This window comes from Archocentrus centrarchus, chromosome 23 (genome assembly GCF_007364275.1).
Source record: "Archocentrus centrarchus isolate MPI-CPG fArcCen1 chromosome 23, fArcCen1, whole genome shotgun sequence".
Lineage (NCBI taxonomy): Eukaryota > Metazoa > Chordata > Actinopteri > Cichliformes > Cichlidae > Archocentrus > Archocentrus centrarchus.
The window spans coordinates 21,410,303-21,436,913 of record NC_044368.1 but is presented as its reverse complement, the minus strand read 5'-3'; the positions used below and the strand labels follow the sequence as shown (position 1 = coordinate 21,436,913).

Here is a 26,611-nt window from a genome sequence, read left to right as displayed (position 1 = left end):
CCCTCCTTCCAGTGTAAATATGTGGAGTATGTGGCATCGCAGCGTCAGAGGAGTGTAGTAAGTGTGTGGCGGGGGTACCGGAGACGTCTCTGGATATACGATTCAAACTTTGAGCTGGGACTCAGGTGATTTCACATCTGGATATATTGTTTTTATTTTTATTAAATTTAAGGTAATTTTTTTTTTTCTTAACGCTTATGGTTCGCGGTGTGGATTTCTCGGAGAAACAAGATTAACGGATTGTCTGCTTTTTAATTCCAGCATTTATTGAATTCATCTTGTTGGTCTTTGGTTGTCTGTAAGCTGGGTGTCGGTAGGCTCTACCAGAATGTTCTTTTTACTGTTGAAGTATTTTTAATGTTTCACTGATAACTTCTCTGCATTTAAGGAACGAGGTTAAATACTCTCCACTTTGCTCAGTGTTCAGCTGTTTATTAGCTTGTTAGAGCAAAGTAACAGCGTCAGCAGAGAAATGTATTTTTTGTGGAATAATACAGTGTATAAAGCGTAGCTTTCACTACACTTTTTTGTGGAGCGACGGTATAATTAAGAGCATAAATTAACTTTATACGTCACAGCTTGTGACTGACAGCCAGCAGTTAAATTATGATTTTTTTAATGTTTTCATATTCCAGAACAATATAAAATTAAATCGTTTCCATTCACTGATACGTGATGCAGCCGCTTTATGGTTTCAAGTGTCCCAATGCACACTGTGGACTATGTAACAAATGCCAGGAAAAATCAAATAAAAAAAAAAAAATCAAAATTTATAATAAGGCTATAATAAATTCCAGATTCCCCCCTTGAAAGGGGTTCCGTGAATCACCCTTTCTTAGCGGCTTCATTAGTTTTGGTTCACTGGAAGATTTCGTGTCCAGCCATGATCTCAGAGCTGCACAGATGGACTGAAATACACTTCTGCATCCTGCTACACCCAACTTGTTGGTCTGTACACTTCCACGCAGACCTTCTCATCAGCTCCTGAGGAAAGCTGAAGTGTAGCATTAGTGGTCTTTGATCCCCTCTCATGCTGGGGCCTGTTCTGTAGTCTCTAATCCAGCAGGGAGGAGGACTTTGACACGTGAGATGAATGGCCTCTAGTGCTCTGTGTGTTTCTTGCTCTCAATTAATTAACAATCACAGCACTTTTCAATTCAAACTTCCAAAGTGTGACATCACAGCAGCTTTGTTTTGTGTTGACACACGAGGAAAAACTTAAAGTGTCTCACTTGTCTGTTATCGATGCTCACTGATGCCCTCTGGACACATTTTTAGTGGGAATTAATCTGTAATTGCAGGCTAATGCACATGTTAGTCAGGGAGTGACTGGGTGTGACAAAACTATTTATTTCATACTTCTGTGCAATTTATGTTTGCATCTTTCAGCCTCAGCCCCTCAGGAAACAAAAGCCCAAAGGCACGGCGCCCACAAACATTCCTCTGGGTATTAGTCTGGCCTTTTGTTTAGGCTGACCTTGTTTATGCAGATAGGGCAGAAGCTGTGGTACGGCCCTGTCATTTCCAGTTAAATCATTGCTATTGTGATTAGAAATTCCTCAGACATCACAGCAGTGCTTTAAATGTGACAGAAAACACAGCTGTCCTTTTTACTCACTGCAAAAGGTCAATGAGCAAGATTTCTGTGTCTCTTGTTTAGAAACTCACACCATGCCAAACTGGGGAGGAGGCAACAAGTGTGCAGCATGCCGCGGGACAGTTTACCACGCGGAGGAAGTGCAGTGTGATGGCAAGAGCTTCCATAAATGCTGTTTTCTCTGCAGTAAGTACAGCTGCAACACTTGCACGAAACATCCAGCACAGACTGCATGTATTATGTTGCATCAACATGCAAATATAACCGTATCTGGAATGTGGTGGGGCGTCCGTTCGACTTTTGACCCCCACAGTTGGACAACACTTGAACTCAGTTTCACCTCCTCAGCTCATCAAAGAGAGCTTTCTCTGACATTTCTCTCACTGATTCTCAAAATGTCAGTGAACATGTTCCAGTGAAGACCACGCACATACATCGGGATTCTGTATGTTCCTTCACTGAGCTTCTGAGAAGAAAAGAGCAAAACAATCTGAGCCATTAAAGGCGGGTTTCTTCTTTTTGAGCAGTTCTGTTACAAAGGCAGCTTTGTCTGACCCAGGAGGGGATAAGCAAGGACACTCGGTGTTCTTGGGTCCCCTTCGCCCTTTTTTGTCCAAATTCTCAGTTTTCTGACATTAACTGATTTTTATTTTATTTGATTTCTATTATAAAGACAGCTTTATACTGACAGAGAAGTTGCACATTTCAAAACAGCCTCATATGACTCTGTGTGCACTGACTGTGGCTTTGTCTCTGTTATTTGCTCGCAATCTGTGCCTGTGGCAACACGTGGAGATTAATGATATACATATAGCTGAAGGGAGGTGGAAGTACTGTGACAAAAAATTAAAAGCTTAACAATTGCATCAAAGGTTGATGAGGATATGTGAGGATTTAGGAGCCATTTGATGGGACGTGCAGGGCTCTTCGAACAAGCTCTTAAAAGCTTTCCTTTTGGAAATGTTGGCTGCGAGATCACAGACGTGAATGGAGACATTTTTTCCTGCCAATTGTGTGAAATCTTAAACCAGATTCAGAGTCTCATAGTGAAGGCCATTGTGTGAAGAAATCAGCTAATCCCAGCAGCCAGCATGAGTACAAGTGTGCAGTCTAAAGCAGCTGTGGAGCTTTTGTTTTCTCTGTTAAGAACCAACCTGCCAACATGTTCTCAGTTTTTTCCAACACCTATGGTATACTGCCAGATTTCAAACATTAATTCATTTTCTAGTATTTAAATACTTGCAGTCAGAATAGTTGAAAATAGTTGAAATATTGAAAGATGCTAAAGTGGAATTTATTGAAAAAGTTTGAGTTAGTGTTGCAGGGGAAGAATCCAACTAAAGATGTGGACTTCTATACTCGAATATCTTATTGTTAGCAGCTCACCAGCTTTTAACTTTAACTTTTATTCTCATTCATGAGCGGACACTTCAAACCCTAGAAACAAACTTCAGCTCCTTTCAGCCCCACACATACATCGTTGAACAGCCAACACTTTAAATGACTCTTCCAGCTAAATTATGTCACTTGCACTGAGAAGCTTAATATCATTAGAATTCTGTGTAATGACTGACACAATAGATCTAAATTCACTCAATGTTGGTGTAAGCTCTCTTAAAGGCTTTCCTTTATTTTCTCTCCTCTATATACTGCTCAAATAGTGGTTTTGCATATAAACAGGGATAAAGTTTCAAATAATGATGTCAGTGTAAAAGCTCAGGCTTCATTCAGACTGCTCTAAATGTCCAGTTTCAAACTGTTTTTTCTACCCTTAGTTCTTATGATGTCACTAAGAGCAGATATTCCTAATATGGTCATCTGAGGCAGAACTCTGACTGTGAGCACAGAAGACCCACCCATCTGCTGTTGAGATCTTCTGTTTACACGGGGCAGCCAATCAGAACAAAGTCAGCTGTGAGGGCGCTTTAAGACTTTGTTTCAGTCACTGGGTGAACTGAGTGCTCAAAAGATGAATTTTGAGCTGTGAGTCATGCTTGTTTAAGTGCCAAGTACATGTACAACCTAGTAAAAAGACCTTTCCTCTCACCTAACTGCTGCTCTGTGTGTGTCCTCAGTGGTCTGCAGGAAGGGTTTAGACAGCACCACCCTGGCCAGTCATGATCAGGAGATCTACTGCAAATCGTGCTATGGGAAGAAGTACGGCCCTAAAGGCTATGGGTACGGACAGGGAGCGGGAACACTCAACATGGACCGGGGAGAACGTCTGGGAATCAAACCTGAAGAGTAAGCTGGACTTCAGCATGACTACACAATGATTAAACTGTAACTGTGACTAATCATGATCACACTGATCATTTCAGTTAATATGCAAACCAAAGTTGTGGAGTTTTTGTTTTTTTTTAAATTCACTTACATGGTATTTAATGACATCACTACTGCACTCAGTGTTCCTTCCTTGCTCTGCTTCGTCTGAGCTCTGTTGACATCCGTTGAATCTATATTGTTTCTGTCTGTGTGATGGGAGTGCTAACATTATGCTAATTTTGATACAATTTACCAGTAAATTTCCTGCAGTGTTGCCAGTAACTATGAAACTACTTAAAACTGACTCTGTCATGGAAACATCTTAACAAAGCGTCATTCATCAGACATAATCATAAGTCCTGCAGCGAGGTCACAGAGGCCACTGAGTCTAGTGTTGCATTATGTGTAATGATGTTTATAAGCTGTGGCTGCTGACTGTCACAGTGCCATTGTCTCTTATTTATGGAATATACATAGAGCATGTATTTATGCAACTGAACTTGAAGTTGTTCCCAAATACACGAACTGCTTCACACAGAATTCAAGCTGTTGTAAAATAGCAAGAAATAGATGTTCTTATCTTTCACCAATATAGCAGCTTCGTAACTTACCCAGAGAACAGAGTGAAGATGCATGTTAACATGAGTGGATGTATCTAGGTGTGTGCTGGGTGGCTATCTGATTTCTGTCCTGTATATCTACAAATGCCAATAATAACATACTTTGTATGTTTGCATGCTTGTAAAATGTCACTTACAGTTCAGATCAGCTTGCCTAAGTAGTGTCCTGCAGTTTAAAGATTTCATAAATGTGAATGACCCTCTGCTCTTCCCCTATCCCGGCACGTTCCTGCCAAAACCACAAAGCCTCGGGAGAGGAAAGAAACCTTGTAGGAATATTGGCACAAATTCCACTTCTTTATCAAATCCAGCTTCCCTATTCTCAGATGGTTTGGTGTAGGTCCACAAGATCGCTGCACAATATAGAAGAAGTAATAGAAAGTAGGAACATATTCTATTATTAATATTCTGTCTTGTAATATATAAAAGATTATGCAGAGTCAGTGTGTTATGCTGTTCTTTCTTGTTTCGCTTTAAATTCAAGAACTGAAGCAGATGTATGGGCTCAGTTCAGTTTGTCTCTCAGCAAGATTACGCAAAATCTACCAGCTTGATTTCATGACATTTTAAGAGGCGCAGCATGAGAAAAGGAAGCACCTGTTAAATGTTGGTGCAGAGCTGGATAGCTTTAAGATTGGGAGATGGGACACTAGGATTCATCACTGGTTTCTTCCTGTTGAGTGTTTTAGCTACAGTAAAATGCTGTGCATTGACCTTTTTTGACTAGTGATAGTTGATTTGTATGCACACTTTCTGCCAATGTTTACAACAGAATACATTCCTTTACATGATAAACATCTTTGTCCTCAGATGTGTGATAAGATCAGATAGATCTGCCATGAAGTCTGGAAATATGAGTCTGGGAAATTGTGTAATTTTAAAATGGAAAACGTGTGAACCCTGGGTACATGATGAGACAAGTCTGAAATTCAGAGTAATGATCGAAGAGTGAAATACATCAATTAACAGAATGGGATCATTGCTTTACAACAGGCTTCCAGCCTGCAGTAGATGGGATGAGTGTATTTTCTGGATATTCCTACAGCAAAATTACATCCAGAGTGTTACGCTGCATAATTATAGCCTTCTATAGCCTTATGGGCATGATGTAAAACCACCAAAAACAAACAGGAAAGTGCATCCCAACCCATACCTACCCAGAATGTTTACCCTGCCCCAGACATCAGGTGATTAGGTTATGAAAGAGTTTATTATGTAACCGAAAGGATCCCACTCACTCTGCTCTCTCCTCCATCACAAAGGGCTTCATTCAGGGGCCACTGGGGCTGGCAGTCACCCTTCGATAAGCACTGCTCCGAGCCCCGTGGTGCCCTGCTCATTTTCCCACCATTGGCAGAGAATAGACAGAAGAGCATGTTCTTATTTTTTTCTGGCAGTAATTTATAAATTTGTGTCTCTATGTGTTAATATTTAATTTATGCCTATCAATGTCTTACACTGTAGGTATTTATTAATGCAGATCTAAATCTAACAAACACAAGAGCTGAATGATACTGAACGATAAAGTGAGTATTGTGAATGAACTTTTCTTCAGAAATAATTTATCATATGCTTATATGCTCTTTCCCACCCAAGAACCCAGACTCACAGACCCACGACCAACCCCAATCCATCCAAATTTGCCCAGAAGTTTGGAGGTTCGGAGAAATGCGCCCGGTGTGGAGACTCGGTTTATGCAGCCGAGAAGATCATGGGAGCGGGCAAGGTGAGTGTTTTATCCAAAGCATGTTTTCAGTTTCACAGACCGTCACTCTGTGCTTTTCAGATTTTAGTGAAACTTGCGCACAGTGATCCACTAATGGGTCCAAATCAGGCTCAAGGTCACATTTGTCAGTGGTGACAAGAAAAATGTTTATTTTTTGTACTTCACACATTACAGTAACCTGTGAACTGTGGTGGATCGTGAGTCTGATGAGCTAGCACATCATAATGAACATAACAGCAGGGAGCTGTTATTTTTTGTCATGTATAGATTGTTGTAATGGTGGATGCTCAAAGTTTAAAATACTGAAGTCACAAGTAATTCAGTGAACCAAAAGCTCAGGCTTCAGAGTGCTCCAAGTGCTTGTTTTGAGACTGTTTTTTTTTTTTTCTCAACATTTGGCTCTGTGTGATGTCACTGAGATTGAATGTCCCTAATATGGTCACGTCAGGCACAAAACTCTGGTCTGGTAATCGGCAGCCAGTGAGAAGAAAGTCTTCTCAAAGTATGCAACTGTAGAAGGGTCTGAGAATTTAATAATGGAGTTAAAATAAGCCCCTTTGAGCCAAAAGGGTGCATCTCTCCAATAAGGAATACACTTGGATACAATATGTACTTTGAACTGAGGCATCGGCCAAGTCAGCTATTTAACTTTCACTAGTTTTGCCAAGTTGCAAAAATGATTACACCTGGCTCACAACTTTTTGAATTTATTATCATGACAATGTGGACTGAGAGTGAAGAACTAGGCTGGATGTCTGACTTTCACCACTTACTTTAAGAACATACAGATGAGGACAGAATTATTAGCCCCCCTATGACATTTTGTTTTGTCAGAATTTTCCCAAGTACCTTTTTATTGAGCCATAGCACAAACCACTGATGTGCTTTAACTTTTGTAATACTCAAAGCTTGTAAAAGTTAAAACTGAGGGTTATCTTCCAATTTACACACAGTATAAACTTCAGCAGGGTTTGAGTATCAGGCCAAAAACCAAAGAGATCAGTTTAGACTCGAGAAAAAGAATTGCTGATGCTCACAAAGCAGGAAATGATATGCAAAGTTCTCACGGTGTCTCCAAGGTTGAAAAACTGGAGTGAGAAATATTATCAAGAAATTCAAAGAGAGCCATTCAGTGTAGATCAGGCCTGTCAGATGCAGGAAGATAAATATTCCAAAGACTCTGGACAGAAAACTAATGAGAGTTGTGTCTAAAGACCCCACAACAACTGCTGAGACCCTGCTGAGATAGAAATTTAGTCTCAAAGAAGACAATCACTAGAACCCTGAACAGGAAAAGATGCAAGGTTATAGACCAAGAAAAACTCCACTTATGCTGAAAAGACACCTTCAAGCCAGACTGAAGGACAACATGGAGAAAGATTATGCCTGCTGGAAGCACGTCCTGTGGTCAGATGAGACGAAACTAGAGCTCTTTGGTCATAGAGACGCCGTTTATGTTTGGAGAAAGAAAGGAGAGGCGTACAAACCAAAGAACACCGTCCCCACAGTGAAACATGGCGGTGGGAGTATTACGCTGGGTGGATGCTTCAGTGCGTCTGGAACTGGGAATCTCATCAAGGTGGTTGGAATCATGAAAAAAGAAGGACATGTGAAGTTTTTGAAAGGAAACCTCAAGCAGCAAAACTGGGTCTTCTGTGTCTTCCAACATGACAACGACCCAAAACATACGTCGCTCCTGATGAAGAACTACCTCCAGAAGACCAAAGTGAACATTATTGACTGGCCTGCACAAAGCCCAGACTAAAATCCCACTGAAAATGTGTGGGATGAACTGAAGAACAAGGTCAATGCCGGAAGACCATCAAATCTGGAGAAGCTTGAGAGAATCGCCAAAGAAGAATGGGCAGGGATTGCTCAGGAGACGCGTGTGAGACTACAACAAATGACTGCAGGCTGTTATCCATGTGTTAGAAATTCCTTGCTGTGTTTGACAGCAGTTGGGAAATACTTTAAAAAGACATTTTCATCCTGGTTTTTCTTTTTGTTTTTTTTGTTCTTTTGTTTTTATCTGTTTGGACTGTAAACAGCATTAAATCTGTTCCATCAATGGCAATCTGCAGTGTGAATTTAATATGATGCAGAAAATACCTTTCTACAGAACTGTCATCAGATCCAGTTTTAGCTTGAACAGTCCCAGCAGAAATGAGGTCCTTGAACTCCACTGGATCACAGTCTGCATCTAAAACCGCAGGGGTGAAACTCATTGGACTGGATTGGACACACATGCTTTTCCCTGTGCTGAACCACACGCAGGAGGTTTGCTGTGGTTTCTCCTAATGAGAGAACACAAATGCTGTTTTTCTGATTGAAGCCATTCCACAGACTTTGGATGGGAGCTTCCCGACAGCTGGTGTTAATCGCATGAGGCCGTACGGATCCCGAGGTTTTGGCAGCTGTTGTCGATGGTCTGATTTACGTCTTGGGACGTAACGGCAGGATGTTTTACTCTGACGAAGAAAACGAATGAGTCTCAGAGCAGTCGCTCACATGAAAAGTTGTCCGCAGAGGAGAGACGATTTGTGTTTAGGAGGGTTTCTGTTTCCTCTCAAAGTGGGAGGAGTGGACCATTTCCTGCTGGTGATCACTCATGGATTTATGCATGAGCTGAGTAATAGTAATGATGCCATCAGAGCTGTTAATGTGTTTCCTAATTGGAGGAGAGGCTCTACTTACTGGCTAAAACATGAACTGTAATTTGTATGTAATGAAAATGCCCCAGGCTGTGAGAAAGCTAAGTTGGTTTGCAGTGATGATATATGATCCAAGAAGTATGTGCAGGTATCAGCTGTCATTTTTTTTTTTTAAGTAGAATTGAGTTAACATTGTACAAGCCTTGCAGTTAAATCTAGATGTGGAATAAAAGCATAATGACATAATGCTTTTCCTCGCAGCCCTGGCATAAGAACTGTTTCCGCTGTGCAAAATGTGGCAAGAGCCTGGAGTCGACCACCCAGACCGAGAAAGACGGAGAAATCTACTGCAAAGGTGAGATAAATCAAAACATGCTTCAATGCAGCGTTACAAACGAAGGCTTCAGATACAACTTTGATTTCAGGGAAGAGTTTGCAGCGAAACCACCACCACTAAAACATGTGTTGTAGTGCAGGAGTAAATAACTCCACCCTGCAAATAAGAGATTTCCTCACTGGGATCTAACAGCAACACATTTTCTCACTTGAAAAGGATCAATAATCCCTTAATGAGTAATATGTTTAGAATACTGTGGAATACCTCCCTTAATGGCTCCAAATTCAATCAGTGTTGGAGTATGCGCTCCTTATGGGAATGTATATGGCTTTCCTTTGTTTTCAGTCATGTAGATGCTGTTAAATAGTGGATGCTCCAGAGAGGGGCCATCTCTGGCACACAGCTGTGGCTGTAAGTGCAGCATCAGATTTGTTTGGACTCCCCATGTTCTCAAATATCTAACCAGGAACACTGATAAGTGCCTTTAGCAATGACGGTATTGGATTGCCGTGACATTTGGTACAGAATTTCACACCCCCTTCAGGATAAATTCTGGGAAACTCTTGTGGGTGTTCCTTTAACTTTCAGCCCACTGCCACCACTGTTATTGAAATACTTTGGTTTCTGACTAGGGTTTAATATTTTTCCCGAAAATGACATGGATCAAATCCCGGGAAATGAAGAGCCATTTCCCGGGAATCCCGGGAAAAAGTTTATTTATTTTTTTATTTTAATTAGGCCTTCTGTAGCCTGTGTCGGCCTTAACCTATTGTGATATTGTAGAGGTAGCTTTCCAGCTATGTCCTGTTATGCCCAGTAGGGGGTAACGTCGGCTTGATTAACGCAATAAAACCTACATCTCGACATTCGAGTGCTCGAGCTATGCGGTGTTGTATCGTTCCTCAACACTCCCTTAACAAATATAATTCGAATATTCCTCCATTGTACATGGAATTATACCAAGATATTTTACAACTGCTGGTGCAAAACAATACGGTTCATCTCCACAGCATTGATAAAGGCTCAGCCACTTGCGCTGTCGTGGCGACATCTGTTGGGCTATATCTCCACCAGTGGAACGCTGTAATAGTCATTGAAAAGTTAACTACCGTACTACACTATAATATGGCATAACACAGGGCCTTGAGTAATGCACTACGACTTGGTCATTGCCATTCTGGCAACAGCAAATTTATAACACCGTGTCTGAGGGTTAAAGTAGGTTCGCTGTGAATCGTCTATTGAAAAACTGGCCAATCCTTATAGCCTAAAAAAATATACATTTTACTCAACTCCATTTTAAAAGCGAAATATGTTAAAGCAATCTATTTCATGATAATTTCTTCACACATTAGGCCCGTATCCTAATTCATGATTGTTAGTAAGCGGCTGCAAACGAGGAAAAGAAACACTCGAAGTTAAACAGATATTTCTTTATTGTTCAGGGCAGGCATATTTTATAGGCTATATAATGCAATATAACAATATATAATAATATAAAATTATATAATACAAAATACCTTAGGGTAAACACATTGCCTACGATTTCAACAAATTAAAGAGGAAAAAAGCACAACTGTGTAATACCTCTATTAAAACGCTTGAGATGAAGCTGAAGCCTTAAACGGAGGCTGAACGTGCCTGAAATGAAGAGTAATGCTTTTCGCATTAAACGAACCCTTCTCTCAACATTTCCTTAAATTTAACATTCTGAAGCTTTCTTTTCTTTCTGAAAGTCAAATCGACGCGCGCGACTTTTTTCCCGGTTTCCCGTCTAACGTTTCCCGGGAAACGGGAAATGGTTCTGATCGCATTTCCCGGGAATCCCGGATCTCGGGATTAAACCCTATTTCTGACCAAATACATGCAAAGCAGATAATATTCCACCAGGAATAGCCAGGAAGCATGCTAGTATGTTAGCATGTTTATTCTCACGTTGCCTCATTTTACTTAGCTTAGTCAACCAGAGAAATAAGGAGGTAAGACAGCCAGGTAGCAGGAATGTTGTGATAGCAGACGGGAGATTGCATTTACATACATCCGCATCAGGACTGAGTCAGTGTGCTGACTTTGAAGGCTATGCTGTTAGTCATGTGACTTGCAAAAGAGATGACGCCTGCACATAAAAGAGACAGAATGGTAACTAATTATTCACAAACACTGTAAAAGCAGCTAATTGTTTATAACGGCTTTATGCAAAGAATTCTCTGCTCCTCTGCCAGCTGATGTGATCATATCAGCAAACAGTCAAACTGGATGGACGTGCTCTTACACAACAAACCTTTGAAATAAAACATGTTGTAGCTGGCGTCCCAAATGAGGGTTATTTCACGTTTGGTGTGTTGGTTTGGCTCTGTCATATTAACAGAGCCTCTGCAGTTTGACCTCCACAACAAGTTCTCTCCCTCCTATCAGCACAATGGGATGGTTTGCTTAAACAGAAGACTGATACACCCAGGCAGAAACAGTCGTAAACACACAGCTGTCAGCAGATCTTGTTTGCTATATGTCACGAGGAGACCTCGCACTGATGAGCAGGAATCTTGCAACTCATCTTTAAAGCCGAAGAGACTGAGCTCTGCTGCTATCAATCAATCTGACGGCTCGTCCTCTAACAGAGACGTCCTCTTTCTGTGTTTGAGCAACATCTGGATGTTGTTACTGTACACCATCGTGAGACAGACAGAAAGACAGATGTGGACGGCAGACCGAGTGTTTGCAAAACAAAACTTTGCAGGGAGAGCTCGAGCAGATACTGTGGTTTATTTAAAGAAATCTAGGAATGCTACACAGAATGAAAATCCTGCACGTTTTCATTTTTCCACAACCCTAGGAGTGAGGTATTTGAAACTTAACACGTGCATGTTAAATCAACAGCTGAAGCTGGGAAAGTAGGCACTGCTGCCACTGAGAGGACTTCACACACAGTTTTCTGTCTGCTGCTGATCTGCTCAGGTTCACTGAGGTCAAAGCTGTAATTGCAAGCGATAGGAAAATAGACCTCTTTCACAGCAGACATCTTGACACAGGTGTGTTAATGATCTGCCGGGATTTTCCCCACACACGCCTGAACCACCTCCAGGGTTTACAGAGAACGGTACAAAAAAGAGAAAATAGCCAGTGAGCGGCGGGTCTGTGGGAGAAAACGCCTTGTTGATCTCAGAGGAGAATGGCCAGACTGCTTCAAGATGATGTGAAAGCAACATTAAGTCAAACAAGCACTCATTTAAACTGAAGTACGCATGAGAACATCTCTGAATGCACAACACGTCGAACCTTGAAGCGGATGGGCTACAGCAGCAGAAGACCACACTGAGTGCCACTCCGGTCAGCAATGAACATGAAACTGAGGCTACAATTCTCACAGGATCACAAACATTGGCCAGTAGAAGCCTGGAAAAACATTGGCTGGTCGGATAAGTGTCGATTTCTGCTGCAACATCTGAGCAACATGAAAGCGTCGTTCCAGTCTGCTTGTATCAACGGTTCCCAGTGGTGATAGTGTAACAGTATGGATTTTCTTGGCACACTTTGGGCCTTTTAGTACCAAATGAACATTGTTTAAACACAGCCTACCGGAGTATTGTTGCTGACCACAGCCGCCTTCTGATGATAAAGCCAGTCTATTCAGCTTAACTGGCCGTATGTGTCATTTCAGGTTTTCAGTAAAAAAATAAATTTACACCTTTTTAAATAGACTGTCATAATTCAGATTAGAGCTGAGGTTTGCTGACATTTGCAAATGAGGTTTTATATGACTCATGTCATCTTAGGGGGATCAAATCTGCAGCTCGTTGATGTTCCTTCTTTCCCTTTGCAGCATGTTACGCCAAGAACTTTGGCCCCAAAGGGTTCGGTTATGGCCAAGGAGCCGGTGCTCTGGTTCATGCTCAGTGATGGCTTCGTGGGACCACAGTCACCCTTTTCTACATTCCTCTCCCCAACATGAACATATTTCATCTGCTTTGCTTTGTTTTCTCCCTGAAATACTCTGATGCTGACAACGTGCTGTTGATACAAATAAAAAACATGAACAAAGCAACTGCTCACATTTGACTGTATTTTATTATTAAAGCCATTGAAACTGAACCATGCCCATATGTTTACATCTGAAGCGGAGTTACAGTGACATCTGGAGGTGGGCAGAGAGGCACTGGAGATGATTATGTGCTTTCTTTTTTCTGCTTTTGCTATCCCGCATGGTGAGGGTGAGGGTGAGGGGGGGGGGGGGGGGGGGGGGGGGGACAGAAGAAACTTTTTAGGCTGCTGGAAGAACTAGTGAGGACTGAGATGGCTTTGAATTCATGTCCTGGGTGAGCCTGAAGTGGTGAACTGCCCTAAAGAAAAAAGAAAAAAACCCCAAAACAAAACATAGAAACCACTAGGCTGCATATATCTATGTTCACTTAAAAGGCATTATTAGAACACAAGAGGCTAGTTACTGATATGAGATGTATAGCCAGGTCGTGACCTTTGACCATTAAAGCACACAAAATAGAGCTGCTGTGTGTCATGTTCATAGGGCAGCAGTGACATCAGTGGTTAGTAAAATGGAGGCTTGAAACCTGTAACGATGACATAACCGTCCCCTTCTGATGATGCAAACACTAGGCTCAAAAGTTTTGGAGGGCTTTTATATAATATAACCTCCCTCTATCCTTAAAACTATTGCATGATCACATTTCAGCTTTTAAAAAACAGAAGAAAAAAAATGGCGTCTGCCTTAGTTCTCTAGTGTCTTTGCTTTACAATTTGTACATCCAGTGGTATATAACGTAGAAATAAAAACAACAAAAAAAATGGAACATTCAAATATATTACACACTTGCACAGGGAGGGTCCCACTGGAAAGCTGGCGACCTGAAGGACAACTTCCACTAAATACACTGGATTCGAGAGAAAGTAACCCATTTTTTTTTTTTTTTTAAAAAAGGACAAATGAACAGAATGCAGAAAAGTACTTGCAAATACTTAACATTCACTATATACAGACACGTGGCTTGCTGGGCTGTCACCACGAAGACGACGACAGGGGCGGCGACAGCCCAGCTGTCCCAAGCATCATACATGCAGTGGAGCTTCTTAAGGGTTAAAACGCCTATAGACAGCAGTGACGGACATCACTAAAAGCTACAGTCATACACTTGGAGTATAGTCACTTGAGTTTCTCCTTTCTGTTTGGTTGGAGGAAATCCCCCAAATGCAGGAAAAGAAAAAAAAAAAAAAAAAAAAAAAGTCCAGGAGCACCGTTTGGGCTAACACTGATAAAAAGAAAAAAACGGAGGGAGATGGTGTTTATGTACAGATGCACATTCTTGACATTTCAGGCCATCCTCGTCCTCCTGCTGCTGCTGTGAAGCTGACTGCGTGTGAGGGGGTCGGGACAGAAAGCGATTAGGAGGCGGCCCCTCCTTTTTCTCTCTCTGTAAACAATGGAAGCGTCGGCATGAAGCGGCGCTTCTGTTCAATCACAGCCAATTTATTATAAAAAAAAAGAAAAAGAAAACTAAAAAAAAAAAACATGATCAGTGCAATGATGTAGGCAGACAAATAACAAATACGACTGTACAGCTTCTGAAGAAAACATACATGGAATGCAACTCTCGTGTAAACTCGTCTCTGATCCTGCAGCCTCCTCTTTTTCTTAAACTCTGCGCTTAATAAATACACTTGCTGTACCCGTCTACAGAGTTTTGTAGGCAAAGTTCTCTGGCTTCCATGCTCTATGGCTACAGGTACTTCTTTAATATTTTTAGCATATAAAACCTATTCAGCTAACCTGACTTGAAATGCAAAAAATGATGGTGCCAGAACATAGTTACTTTGTCTATAAATAGTTTTAAAATAAATATACCTCACATAGTATCACATTGTCTGTAGGATATTTTCTTGCATGTTTCGCTGAAGGAGTCGCTCTCTGTGCACTTCTAATCCCGCGTTCTTACTGCACAGTAACTGCTTTGGGGTTAAACCCTCTGTATGCACTAAACCTATGTCATGAGAGGAAGCAGCTTTTATTCGAGCAGGCTGAGAAGTGAGGTTTCTGCAGCGGCTCCTTTTAACCGAACGCTCTCCTATGATAAATTCAGCACTAATTGGCAAATCGTCAGCTCCACTGGAAACTCAGCACGGTGCAAAATCAAGACCTTAAAAGACATTCCCTTATTTCTATCGTACTTTGAAACAAATTCTTGTTTTTTATATATATATAAAAAAAAAAAAACTTTCTTTTACCTTTCACCACAGTTAGTTATGACAGGAACAACGGAGTTCCTGAACCAATCAAAAACAAACATGTACAGGGCACATGGACAGGGACACCATAAATAAGATATAAAATGGGGGAGGGGGGAAGAACGACGTTGCCTCTTCATGGCTCTACTTTGTCTGCGGTGTTGAGTCTCCGGGTAGAAGAGCTTTTAGTTCTGTAATTCCTCTCTCCTCTTCATTTGTGCCTGGCAGCAACGCACCGTCCAAAGGGCTCGGGAGAAGAGGGGAAGTGGAGGGTTGGTCAGCGGTAAAGATACAGTAATGGAGTCTGACATTGTTGAGTAATAATAGTAGTAGTAAGAGTAGTAAAGATGGTGGTGGAGGCGAAGGGGGGAGGGGGCGGGGTGTGCGGTGTTGCCCCATAACAGCATGCTAGTCCCGGCTGATTTTTTATCTTATTCTTTTGTACAAAGTTGTTTGATCGGTGAGGGAGAGATGGTCCAAAAAAGCAAGTGCTCCCGAGAACAGCATCACTCAGATATGATCGGCGGAGGAGGGGTGGAGAGGGAGGGTGACGAGGGTCATCCTTCCAAAACATTTGCTTCCATCCATTTATCCATCCAGCCACGCTCCGCTTGCACCCCCTTCCTCTTCGTCCTCCTCTTCCTCCTCCTTCTCTACACCAGCTGGTAGCCCGAGCCAGACGTCTGGTCGTATTCTATTGTGTACTGCGTGGTCCAGTCCACCGTGACGGGCCGGATCAGGCCGCAGCAGCGGATCTCGAAGAAATCTATGAGGTTTCTGATGCAGCCGTGGCTACAGAGGGGACACAGAGAAAAATGGGAGGGATGAGAGTCTGAGGAAAACAGTGCTGGAAGCTTAATGAAATATCCTGCCAAAAATTCCATCCTTCCAGGATTAATACAATAGTGCATTGTCAAAGTGCTATAGTAAAGTCACTGAACAAGTGTGTGAAGTTTGATGGGCCCAGCTTGAACAGTACGTATTTATGTTGTGATAAATAAATAAATTAAAACCTCTGTGTCCCCCTTATCCTTGATAGTTTTCCTAAAGACGGTTTCTTTATAAAAAAAAAAAGTTAGTTCTGATGAAACTGCAGTTTCAGGTGGTGAATATAAAAAGGACACTGAAACACTGGTGCTGTTAAATTAAGAATGTAATAGAAACGCAGATACTGTTTCCCTTCACTGTGCTCGAGCAGAAGCACCAACCTGAAGATGTTCTTTTGCTCTTATGCTGGATCAGACAGCTTTTTAGTAACGCTGCTGCAACCTCAGTGAACTGGTTAGAACAAAAGGTCACTTACTTAAAGGGGCTCTCGATGGAGGTGGCCGTGACTTTAAAGTGCTTGTATCTCCGAGCGTTCATCCTCTCATTGGTGGTGATTCCAAGAGCGGCGATCTACAAGATATCAGAGCAAAGAGGTCAGCTACAATGGAACATGTAATTCGCTACTGAAGGTCAAACCGATTACAGCTGTTCCCACTACGATCACAACACTAGGACTCTGCTTTTCATGATCAGGTATGAAATGTAAACTGATACCTGGTAGAGCTGACACATGATGAGCACGGCCACCCACATGAAGTGGAAGACGCTGTTGACGAACATCCAGAACATCCAAGGGGAGCAGGAGGCGATCTGGGTCAGATAGAGCCAGAAACCATCCTTGGCATAAGTGGTGGCGCAGTGGATCCTCCAGTCTGATTGGGGGAGGGAAGGAGAGAGAATCAAAGGAATTAGCAGAGGAATAAGAGAGATGTTAGAAATTAAAAGAGAAAAATTTTAAAAAAATTGGATATTTCCTTACAGGAGATGCAGCCGTACATCATCCAGCAGATCATGCAGAGCAGGAAGAAGAGGTAACCCATGAAGTAGCGGTGGTTCCCGCTTCCTGTAGACGAGAAACAAACGTCCTAATGTTGCACAGATATATTCCCGGTTTGGTTATCTGCCAACTGAACTGAAGGTTGTATGATAGAAGTGATGGGGGTGTGTATGAGGGGGGTATATTCCCATCATTCATTACTGTGGTGCTTCAAGTTAAGAACATGATTTCAGTTTTCTCCCTTAAAACTCTGCCCTGCCACTCAAACAGTGCCTGGTTATGCACACATTTGCTCTCTGAAACTGCACATCTACTTGCACAGATTTCCTGTGCTCCAGGTTAACTCCTCTTCCTTCTCTGAGCAGTGAGTTCCTGGTTGGACTCCCACCATGCTGGACTTTAACTACATATCATTTTGCGGTTCTTAAGTGTCAACAGTGAAGAGCAGTCAGATCCACTTGACCCTCTCTTTTATTCAAGGCCACACTCTGTAATAAAGATGAACTATATCACTTCAGATAAGTGCAACTCCAAAGTCTGGCATCCCCTCTGACCAAGTCCTCAAAACTGGACACTTTGACTCTGACCCTCAGCAGAAATCGTGGAAACTATGGCAAGTACTAAACAGACAGAGTATCAAAAATTGTTTAATCCTTTTCTCTTGAAGTTCAGCTCACTTTTACTGAATGTCTTGCACAGGTTTCTGCAGGTTTTAACTGGTTAAAATTTGCTAAAATATTTTTTAACAATTTCAAAACTTAGATCATCAGAGTCCCGGCTACCGTGTATAACATCCTGGGCATCTGTGCTTTTAATGTTGGTGTTGATCACAGTTGTACAGGTTGTAGCTAACGAAGAGGTGACATGTATTTGGCATCAGGAGAAAAAATCTTTAACTAGAAGGACACTCAGCAGAGTGCATATCTTACCCAGTGAAGAATCCTTTTACAACACCCTGGATCCAGATTGTGAACCGGATCACCACCAAACTGTAATCAATTGTTCCTTGTACCACCCCCAACAACTCCAGAAATTTTCACTGAAATCCGTTCATAATTTTCCAATTTATTCTGCTAACAGACAAATAGACTAACGTGACTGAAAGCATAACTTCTCCATCTATCAGTGGGTGAGGTAAAAACCTTTCAGCATGCTGTAGAGGTCTATAAGACTTCATGATGGGGCAATGGATTAAGCAGAAGACCATCAACTAGGAGAGAAGAGTATGCATCCCATGTGAGGCCAAAGGTCAGCTTTTATTCAATGAGGGGAGATATTTTGTTATCGCACAAAAAAAAACCCAACACCTTAGCCTGGCACAGCTAGCATTATTGGTTAGATGTGTAGTACAGGACAGTATAATTAATAATTTTTTTTTCCAAAAAAAAAAAAAAAAAAAACACACAGGGGGGAAAAACATGAACTGAAAATAATACAGCTGCACAGATGTGACAATAACTTCATAAACAAATCAATTTTTAAAACACACTATTGAAGATTTTGAAGGCTTAGAATTCTGATTCTTGGATTTCAGGATTTAAGGACCCAGATTTATAGTGCAGGAAAAAGTAAGGCCACCAATTTGGGAGTCTGCAGTCTAGATGTATGCTCTGTGAGGCAACAACTGCACACCGGTATTTGGGGCTAAAATGCAGCATTAGCATGTTAATATGCCCCCATTGCTAATGACTCGGACTGGTCAACATTTTCAGTTTTGTTCATGACAGAAAAAAATGGAGATGAATGTGTGAAGAATTTAAAATCTTTACCAGCGGTGGAAACGAGTTGAGCACGCCTGCTTTTTGTGTCGTACAGACAGAACAGCACAGACAACATCATTCACAGAGCCACACAAGAAGGACTTGTGTAATGGAGTTACCTGTTTGCTATACAAACTTATGCAGCTGTGTGCAAATGAAAAGGCAGTGTGAGAGATAAAGAGAAGTCAGCTGCAGGCGTGCATATGCCACACAACCATTTTCAGCATGAGAAAGTTTATGCTATGTATTAATGCTGTAAAACACATTGAAATGAGCGGCTTCATGATGTCACAGAGCACAGCTCTGTGGTGCCACCAGGCTGTGAGGGCCAGCAGGAGGGACCTGCTGTTTGTTCAGACTGTTTCCTCACTTTTAAAGCTTCATCCTGACCGCAGGCTTTCAAAGTGTTACAAGTCCTCTGCCACTCCTTCCTTCCCCTGCTGTGTACAGACGGCTTTACACACCACAATCCTCAACACACCCACACACACCCACACACACACTTTCCATTAGCACTTCATTTTAAGGCTGGTTTGCTTTGTGTTCCTTTTCATTTCCTGCAGCCTGTCATGAAACCATTCTTCACTGATGCCTTGACTCTTCCTTGTTTTTACAGGTTGTTTACTTTCAGTCATACATTCATACAAATTATTACCTGCTTGTTTATTTGCTTTCTGACTGCAATATTAGCGAGTGTGCATCAAATAAATGCAACCAAAACTGATCCATGCTATTTATGCCTCTGCTAGTGTTCCATGATGTGACACTAAAAACTTACATATACAATATCTGGTTCTTTGTTGTGTAGCAGCAGCAGAGTAAATTGAAAGCAGAGCTTTCAGTAGGACACAAAGCTGATAAAAACACAATGAAAAAGCCACAACTCTGAATGTGGGGAGGAAAAACACAAGCAGCTGACTGTTTGGAAGTGTGTGTGTTGTTCTGATCCTTGTAAATCTGTGGTGGCGTTTGCTGACGTACCCACGCAGTTCCCCACCCAGGGACAGTGGTGGTCAAACTTGGCGATGCAGCGGTTGCACACGGCACAGTGTTTGGACCGAATGGGCTTCCGTATCTGTGAGGACAGACAGAAATGATGAGTCTGTAGTATTATGTGTTTTGCTGAACGTCACAGTTTGCTTGGAAGAAAGAGTTTTACCAAGCAGGTGCTGCAGAATATGCTCAGGTCCAGACTGCCCGTCTCTGCCAGCTCCACAATCGTCTAAAATAAGAATAGGGGGAGAAAAATGAACAAAAACCCAAGAAATACTTGCTAATGTCTATTAGGCATTACAACATAAGACCAAATGACAGGCTGAGGCTGGGATTCCAGCTGAACAATCACACACTGGAAGCTTGGCTGACTCTCAGTGAACTGGGACAAAGGCTTGTATGAATTTAAAGCTTAATTCAATTTCAGTGTTTTTTTTTAAGATTCATTTCCTTTGTTATCTAATCTAATGTTGTTCCTCTTTAGTGTTTTTTTCAGCTTGCAATTCTCAGTGGAACTAAATCCAAAAATCTACATCAAAGGGCAGCACGAGGTGGAAGAGGATCGTCCACAGGGAACAGAGGGCTCTGTAGCCTTTGTTCGGAGGTGGCTGCCCAGCCACTGCGCTGTGCTAACAATGCAGGGTAAATTTAGCTCTTCATCAATCACAGGATGGGGAACTGGGGCCCGGTAAGGAGAGGAGCCTCTGTTGTCTGCCATTAGAGTGTGGTAATGAGGGCCAGAGAGGCTAAAGGAAGAGAGAGGGTTGAGGGGCAGCAGGGTGGAGGACGCTCACAGACATCGCCCGTCATGCCAGCATACACCGACATGTCAAAACTAACATCCAAAAAACACGAGCTCAACCTGCAAGCCCAGAATACACTCATACTTGGTGAAATATACCAAAAAAAAAAAAAAAAAACAAGTGGCTGAGAAATGATTGTTTTACCTTTTTCTTCTGCTCCTCTGATGCTTTGATGATCCCTGGATCGGACTTCCAGGATTTACCAAAGTTGTAGAACAGAGCCAGGGTGTTAATCAGGAATGGCACATGGACGGTGGCAAACGGGAGATGTGCAAAGAGGTCAAGGATGAAGACAGACAAACGGCTTTCCCTGCATTCATTTTAAACTAGTGCAACAGTCCTGACAGCTGATGAAAATGATAACTGTATCACACTTCATCCGTATCAAAACAAATTTTTTACACGTACCATTTACCTCAATGCACACTTTGAAAAACAAGTGGTACATGTAACACCTTATCGAGTAACTGCTTTAAACCGTCTGTAAGCAGGAAAAGCGCCTCTCGGTTTTTAAAGAATACACAGTTTTGGAAACGAGTCACATTCCTGAGTTAAGAAATAAGAATGACGGAACTCACAATCATGGAAGTGCCAACAGTAAATATTCAGCAGAAGACAACCAGAATGGCACAATGACTACAAAGAATTTACTTTCCCTGGTAATGACTGTGCAGGAAAATCAAAGCATTGGTCCATACTATTGCTTCAGCAAGTGTTAATAGGCTGACATCAGCTTGAATTAGTTTCTCTCTTCATAACAACGCATCTATGAGGTGGACTGTGGCGCAGTCCCACTCCTCCAGATAAGGAGGGAGCATCAGTCTGTCAAAAGAACTCAGAGTGGTTTCTGTCCCTGCTCTCGATAGGTCAGTGTCCATTCATAGATTTAAATAGTTCATTTATTTCACAGGATGCGTGTAAGTCTAAAGGTATTACATATCTGAGTTAATACCTGGAACTAAGAGTGTAAACCTGTGTGTAAGGCCAATTCATCACAAGAGGTGCACTATTCCTCAGCAAATAAACAAATCAGCAGCCCTGTGCTTAACTGCAGACAAATAAGAGTGTGTGCTGTTCCAGTTGTTGGCGTCAGTCTAAGTCAGCTCTGCATGTGTGCATGACTCAGCTGAATCCCAGAAGAAACCAGCCAAGTGACACAGAGAGGCTCAAACTGCCAAAGACTCTGTAGTGACATCCAGATGTGAAAAATTACCAGAAAATTCAGACCAACACTACGAATGAAGTAGAAAATGATTTCTCAACCAAGTACAGCCAAAACTGTCATCTTCAGCCTATAGACATATAAACACTCGTCACTGTGACGCCCCTGAGTGCTGTGAGTGTAGTAACTATATGGATTTCCAAGACTAAAACATAGTGCTCCTTCAAAATGTTGGCAAACATGTTTCATTTATGTGCTGTGATCATATTTTAGAAATCTTTCATTTAAACACCTGTATTGATAGTAATTCAAGTGCACTATATGCAGCAGAATTCTATCGTTTTTCACAATAAAGTTCTAGTCTGTCGAGGCACTGAGAAAGAAGAGAGTCGGCAACCAGTGAAGCAGTTCTGTGAGAGTGCTTAGCCTGTTAACTATTAGCATGTTCATCATCTTAGTTTACCATAGCTGGCTAGAAACAAAGCTTCTTTTGGCTGCTTGCTTATTCACAGAGAGCTGCCACACCGGGTGGCTCCACATGTTTGGAGCCAATTCATCCAAAATGTTGTTACATTTTAATGCAGAACAAACTGACGGACAGCTGGCAGGCACTGCAGAGCCCAGCCATGACCCAGGCCCAGAAACCATGATAGCGTTCCCTTTTTACTGGCCTTCAAAAAGCATATAGCTTTATTGCAACCATCTAAGCTGCATTAGCATCTGCGTCAAACATGAGCATTTTCTTTAAGTGTTGAAAGTCAAACATTTCATCCTGAACTCTGAAATCTGGATGTGAATAAGAGCCATGAAAGGTTACACAAAACTTCCCAACATACAACACTTAAGCTGCAACAAAGCTTTTATTATCCTGAAGCCTTGCTGCTCAGACTGTCAGGAGAGCAGTGTTGTAAGCAACTATGAAGGAAACACTGTGGTTTCTGTTGGTGAGGAAAAGCCGAGAGCATTTGTGATCATCCCTCGAGAACCTTCATGACTGCACTGACTGAGCAAAGGAAGCCTATACAGGTCCCCTAGAGCACATGAAGCCATTGATCTTCATAAGTGTCTCTGTAAAGAACTGTGTGCTGACACTGTGGCCTCTGAAATGACCTACTAAGTTAAACACTATCTCAACCACATAATTGGTCTAACTCAATGGCTAGTGGAGATGCTGAAAAGGGGCCAGTGATCGATGCCAATCCTCCAGACAAATGGGCCTCAATGCTTCCACAGGGAGTGATGGTCAGCACGTCCCACTAGCACCCATTTGTCTTTAGATGGACTGAATGGTGAAAAGGCTGCAGACACAGAGGCTGAGAAGAAGTTTTTCCAGTGCCCTACATGGCTCTAATAACAGTACGCAGATGCAGTATAATTAAGCAAGTGCTGGATAAATGGTGCAGAATAAAAGCTGTAGAGGTCATACTGGTTTAGCAGAAATCTGCATAACTGCCTTCAGTATATACACTTTCCGTTAATTTCAATGCCATAGTTCAACTGTTTTCAGACATTTACCTGCTGGAAACCCACTTATGAGCAACATCTTCCCTCCTTTTCCTTCTGAGTACTGAGGAAAATATGATCTAAGTCTGGAAAAGACTTAAACGTGCTGCTATAGAGCTCCACCTATGTCACTTGATCTGATTTCAACAGCAGGCATGAGGACAATAATGAACTCACAATGGCAGAAAGTGGGTCAGAACTCTGTTTAAACCTGGAAGGAAGAACAAAGGTGTGAAAAAATCCGGCTGCCTAGCAGAGATTTGATGGGAATGTGTACTGCTGAACAGCAATAGTGAACACATTCTAAACACAACTGTCAAATTTTGTGCATTAATAGTCTTACTGCTTGCTTATTCTAAGTGACTCAATGGAAAGAAATCTGTGCATTTCACTACAGCATCAGGTGGGAACACTGTTCTCTTCACATCAAAGTTCAAAAGAAGTTCGAACTGCACAAAGTTGGGGAGGCGTCCAACAACCAATGCAGGGCCTCACGCCCTGCAGGGTCAGAGACTGCAAGCTGATGCCTCCCCTGATACCAGTCTGAAGAATCCAAAGAGGACATTCGAGCAGGTTACAGGAGTGAGTACGCCTTAAACAACGTGCTAGATAAAGGTCGAACCACTCTGACATGCATATGGGCGGAGAATTCGATAAGAGCCAAGTTTAACATCGATGTTACATCATTAATTTCCTGAAAATCTGAACTAATGCATGCTTCCCTGCACCACAGTTGCATAAATAAAAGGAATGAGAACTGCAGCTAATTTTCTAACTGGGTGAAAACATAATGGAAATATGACATCTGGTGGTTTTATGTCGACATATTGTACAGCAGCTGTTATTTTCTGTCTCTTCTAATGCAAAAATGTTACGCTAAATGGAGATCATGATGGATTTGTTTTAATTTAAGCCTGCTTTCATTACACTTTCTTCCACCTTGTTTTTATCAATAAAACTTTTCTTCATATTTTCCCTTTTCCTAAAAGTTTTCTTGCTTTCCACTGAAAATGTTCATTAAACATGGAGATGAAAGTCTACTTCTGCTCCTTTTGTGCATTAAAAAGACTGCAACAGAATGAAAGCCTTCAAGGAAAGAAAACTGTGGCTATGATCCTGATATAGCAACTGCTTACATAACTCATTCAAGTGTTGCTTTTAGGGTACCTTTAAACACTTCCGCACATGTGGGCAAACACTATGTCAAGCTCATCCTTAATTATGGGGGCACATTTTGTTTTGGGCAGCAGTATCAGAGAAATGCTTAAAACCTTCTTCTGTCTCCTGGTGTTGCTATGCACCAGCATAAAGAGCGCAACTCATTTGTTAACATTAAATTTATCACCGACTTCTAGTTATAAAACGAGTACAAAAATTATCCATTGCACTTGATATCACATCACTTCATTTCCATAAATAAAAGATTAGAGACACACTGTGAGGACTAATCTATAAAGCGAGCAGTCGACTTCACGAGAACCACCTGTCCACCTCAGTGAGAGGCTGACCAGTTTATGACAGACGGGCCACAGCCTGCAGAGCTGCACAAGGAAAGCTGGCCTGCCTACACACTCAGGGACATGAAACAGCATGCCCTTCAACTGAATAAGAAGATGACACCTTACTGCACAGAGATTTATGGTTGACACACAGGCTTAATGACAACCTGAAAGAATAACACAGAGAAGCCTGAAATAATCAGAAAAAACTTATTTTGGTAGACGATCAATGTACAAACAGAATGCACACATGCTAACTTGGCTGCTCAAGAGCTTGTGTGTTGCTGTAGTAGGTCTGTGTCATCAATTTATTGTTAATGTAATCAAAGCACACTAAAACCTCTGCTGAAAACACCAGCAGTGCTTGAAAATAACTGAGAACTTCTTCACAGCAGTGTTATCCTAAACTCAGGCCAAAGGTATCTTGCTCTCCCTTCCCATTAGCATAGCAACGAGGCATAAAATTGAATCCCCTCCATAGACCAGAACTCTGCTTTCATTTCCTGCAATTAGCAGCTTCTCAACAGAAAGCCACCTCTTCCACAAATTAAGAAAAGAATGAATATATATATATATATATATATATATATATATATATATATATATATATATATATATATATATATATATATATATATATATATATACATATATATATATATATATATATATATATACATATATATATATATATATATACATATATATATATATATATACATATATATATATATATATACATATATACACACACACACACACACACACACACACACACTATATACACACACATCTCTGTTGGACTTCACCCACCAGCTGCTACCCTAAACTCTGTTACAAATATTAACACAGAGCAACAGCTCATTCATTTAGCTACATATACCACTGCAGGGAGACCCTGGAACTTTCTGACCCCATTTAATATATTTTAAATCAGCTCCTTCTGCTCTTGACATCAACCTCTCTCCTTTCACTGCATTTCACAGCCTACACAACTGGTTTGTAACCTGATCCAGCCGATGCGCCCATCTGCTCACACAAGTGATTTTCCTGTTAATCTTTAGCTTTCTTCTGCCAAAAAGTATAAACTTTATTCTACATGCTCATATTTTATCAAGCTCCTCCCTACCCAGGGATTACATTTACAAAACCTATACTTAGATGCATAACAAGACTAAAGACACGACTTCAACAAGCAGGTGAACAAACCACAAAAATGTATGCAATCATTTTTACAGTGAAACAACGACTGCAAGAAAAATATGCCTGACAGGTTGAAAAGAGCTACAGAAGGCCAAAGCACAACTTGACCAATTGCCTAATTTTGGCAATTAGATCAACAGTTGATGCTTAGTAATTATTAAGGATCAATATTTAGAGACTATTTTTTTAATCTGTTGGCCCTTGTTCCAATAAGCAGCCACAGTGTTTCTAGTGAATCCCTATGTTGCCAGTTCCACTCCAGCTGCACGTGATTTAATTGAACATAATTGTTTGTAGAATTGTTTTCACCCTCTTTCACAGTCAGTGACCCCATGAAAAGAACTGTGCTGATTTCTTCCTGCTGAGTATGCTGTCAGTGAGTCTGTCTTACTCCTTTCATTTCAGCTCCTTTGACATTTTGTGCAGATCGGAT

At 41.5% G+C, this 26,611-nt stretch overlaps 2 protein-coding genes across 3 annotated transcripts in view; one reads left to right on the top strand and one right to left on the bottom strand.

Annotated features, from left to right (window-relative positions):
• csrp2 (cysteine and glycine-rich protein 2) lies at positions 1–13,235 on the top strand. 2 transcript variants are annotated; one of them, XM_030719939.1, is made up of 6 exons: positions 1–125; positions 1,661–1,783; positions 3,673–3,841; positions 6,079–6,208; positions 9,121–9,214; positions 13,017–13,235. In XM_030719939.1, exons 2-6 carry the CDS (start codon positions 1,672–1,674, stop codon positions 13,091–13,093), a joined length of 582 nt encoding a protein of 193 aa, XP_030575799.1. In that variant the 5' UTR covers positions 1–125; positions 1,661–1,671; the 3' UTR covers positions 13,094–13,235. The 2 variants fall into 2 exon arrangements, with proteins under 2 accessions (XP_030575799.1, XP_030575800.1); XM_030719940.1 differs by having other exon boundaries at positions 50–172.
• A 7-nt stretch (positions 13,236–13,242) lies between these two features.
• Positions 13,243–26,611, bottom strand: part of zdhhc17 (zDHHC palmitoyltransferase 17) — a 37,768-nt gene continuing 24,399 nt past the window's right edge. The window contains exons 13-19 of the mRNA XM_030719937.1: positions 20,956–21,080; positions 20,175–20,237; positions 19,997–20,090; positions 17,238–17,321; positions 16,973–17,130; positions 16,734–16,828; positions 13,243–16,222 (exon numbers count right to left, since the gene is read on the bottom strand). Of these exons, the coding sequence (XP_030575797.1) occupies positions 16,084–16,222; positions 16,734–16,828; positions 16,973–17,130; positions 17,238–17,321; positions 19,997–20,090; positions 20,175–20,237; positions 20,956–21,080 (758 nt within the window). The 3' untranslated portion in view covers positions 13,243–16,083. The remainder of the gene's footprint in view (positions 16,223–16,733; positions 16,829–16,972; positions 17,131–17,237; positions 17,322–19,996; positions 20,091–20,174; positions 20,238–20,955; positions 21,081–26,611) is intronic.